The sequence below is a fragment of the Belonocnema kinseyi genome, chromosome 4, assembly GCF_010883055.1.
Source record: "Belonocnema kinseyi isolate 2016_QV_RU_SX_M_011 chromosome 4, B_treatae_v1, whole genome shotgun sequence".
Lineage (NCBI taxonomy): Eukaryota > Metazoa > Arthropoda > Insecta > Hymenoptera > Cynipidae > Belonocnema > Belonocnema kinseyi.
In genome coordinates, this window is record NC_046660.1 from 129,861,590 (window position 1) to 129,863,159 (window position 1,570).

General features: G+C 35.3%; 1 protein-coding gene across 1 annotated transcript; it reads right to left on the reverse strand.

The window, feature by feature from the left end:
* Nucleotides 1–619: 619 nt before the first annotated feature.
* Nucleotides 620–934, reverse strand: LOC117171095. Its single transcript, XM_033358148.1, has one exon. The coding sequence runs from the start codon at nucleotides 932–934 to the stop codon at nucleotides 620–622; it is 315 nt and encodes a 104-aa protein (XP_033214039.1).
* Between the last annotated feature and the right edge of the window lie 636 nt (nucleotides 935–1,570).

The window sequence follows — 1,570 nt, forward strand, 5'->3', positions numbered from 1 at the left end:
TCCACACTGGGGTCCAGTGGCCCCCATCAAGTTTAAGATGTGCCCTACGTTCCACAATATTATTTTTGACAACAATGATGCTCATAATATTTTCTTGAAGATGTTTAGAGTATCATATCATATCATTTGAAAAAAAGTCCGACGAAAAAAGCGTAAAGTTACCGAAATAGGGTTTAATATTTTATTATTTTTTGCTTCTGTTGTGTTTGAATTTCTTCTTGGGTTTTAAGGATGAAGTGTAGAAGAATCAGAAAAAAATATGCCACTTCAATTCCTTTCACAAAGTCAAATTATTCGGAGGGATGAAAAATCAGAAAATTCAAAGGACCAAAACGTTATTTTAGTTTTATGTTTTTTAAACATACCAAAGAATGGTTGCAAACGTTTAAGAAAGACAAAAAGGAATAGTCTGTATTGTTTTTTTTTAGTTTTCAATTCATAAACGTTATTCGTGTGCAGATGCACATTCACTACAGCGATCCGACTGGTGATCGTTACACATTACACGTTGGCAAGAAGCGCAACAGACCCGAGTTTTTTGTTCTTGGAAAAGTGGAGTGATGGTGCCAGCGACAAGCATTTCAGCTCGATCCATCATTTCGAAGAAAATCCTTATAGGCTATTGTTTAGTTTTCCTTGCCAAGGAATACTCGTGGCAGAGCTGATTGAATGAATCAGGACCGCCTTTATTTGAATTGTACAACATTATTATTTCAGTTTTTCCTGTTTCTCTGTTGATGGATCCATTCACAATGCAAGATGATAGGAGAAGAAATATCTTGTTCTTCTTCAGGGAGTAGAAAACCAGTGTCATGTCCGGGTCATATCCAAAGCGCGGCGAACCAAATTCTGCATCTTTCTTCAAATATTTCGGAATTTCGCATTTATGCTTACGTATAGTTCCTACGATCGTGAGCAAGTATTCCAGCAGCATTGCCCGCACTAAATTCACAGCTGCGAACCAGTTACCATAAGTCACATTTCGATTAGTGCCATAAATCGGGTTTGGTAAGTGTCCGAACGTAGTAGGCAGGAATTAATTCGTTAGGATCTGGCTGAACTTTTCCGACATATGAGATCACATTTTTTATATGAATCGTTTTTGAATCATTGAGCATCATGATTTCTAATCCATATTTATCGGATTAAGATTTAACATACATCCTGCCCGAGCAACGTCCGCGAGATCCGAGGAGCTGTTCATCAATTGTGCAATATTCCTATATAACAATAATATAATATATGATACACTATTTCTAAACTAATATTTCATTGAAAATTTGCTTTTTACACATAATTTTGCACATAAAAAACCAAAAACTATTAAAAAGAAAATTTCACTTATCGTACGAAGAAGTTAGACTGAGTCCACACTGGGGTCCAATGGCCTCAGTGTGGACTTTTAGGGTTAAAAAGCAATATTTTTCTTTTTTTGAGTTTTTTCTATCGTGCGTGGTTTAGCCTAAAATTTTGAATTTCGGTTGATTTAAAAATGTTTGAAAATGCTATAACCCTGAGAATTTTACTTTTACCGAAGAAAGTCATTAGCATAAATTGTTTGTCCTTTTTA

Coding starts and splice junctions, on each gene's coding strand:
- LOC117171095 (XM_033358148.1), bottom strand. CDS start 934: ATGCTGCTGGAATACTTGCTCACGATCGTAGGAACTATACGTAAGCAT.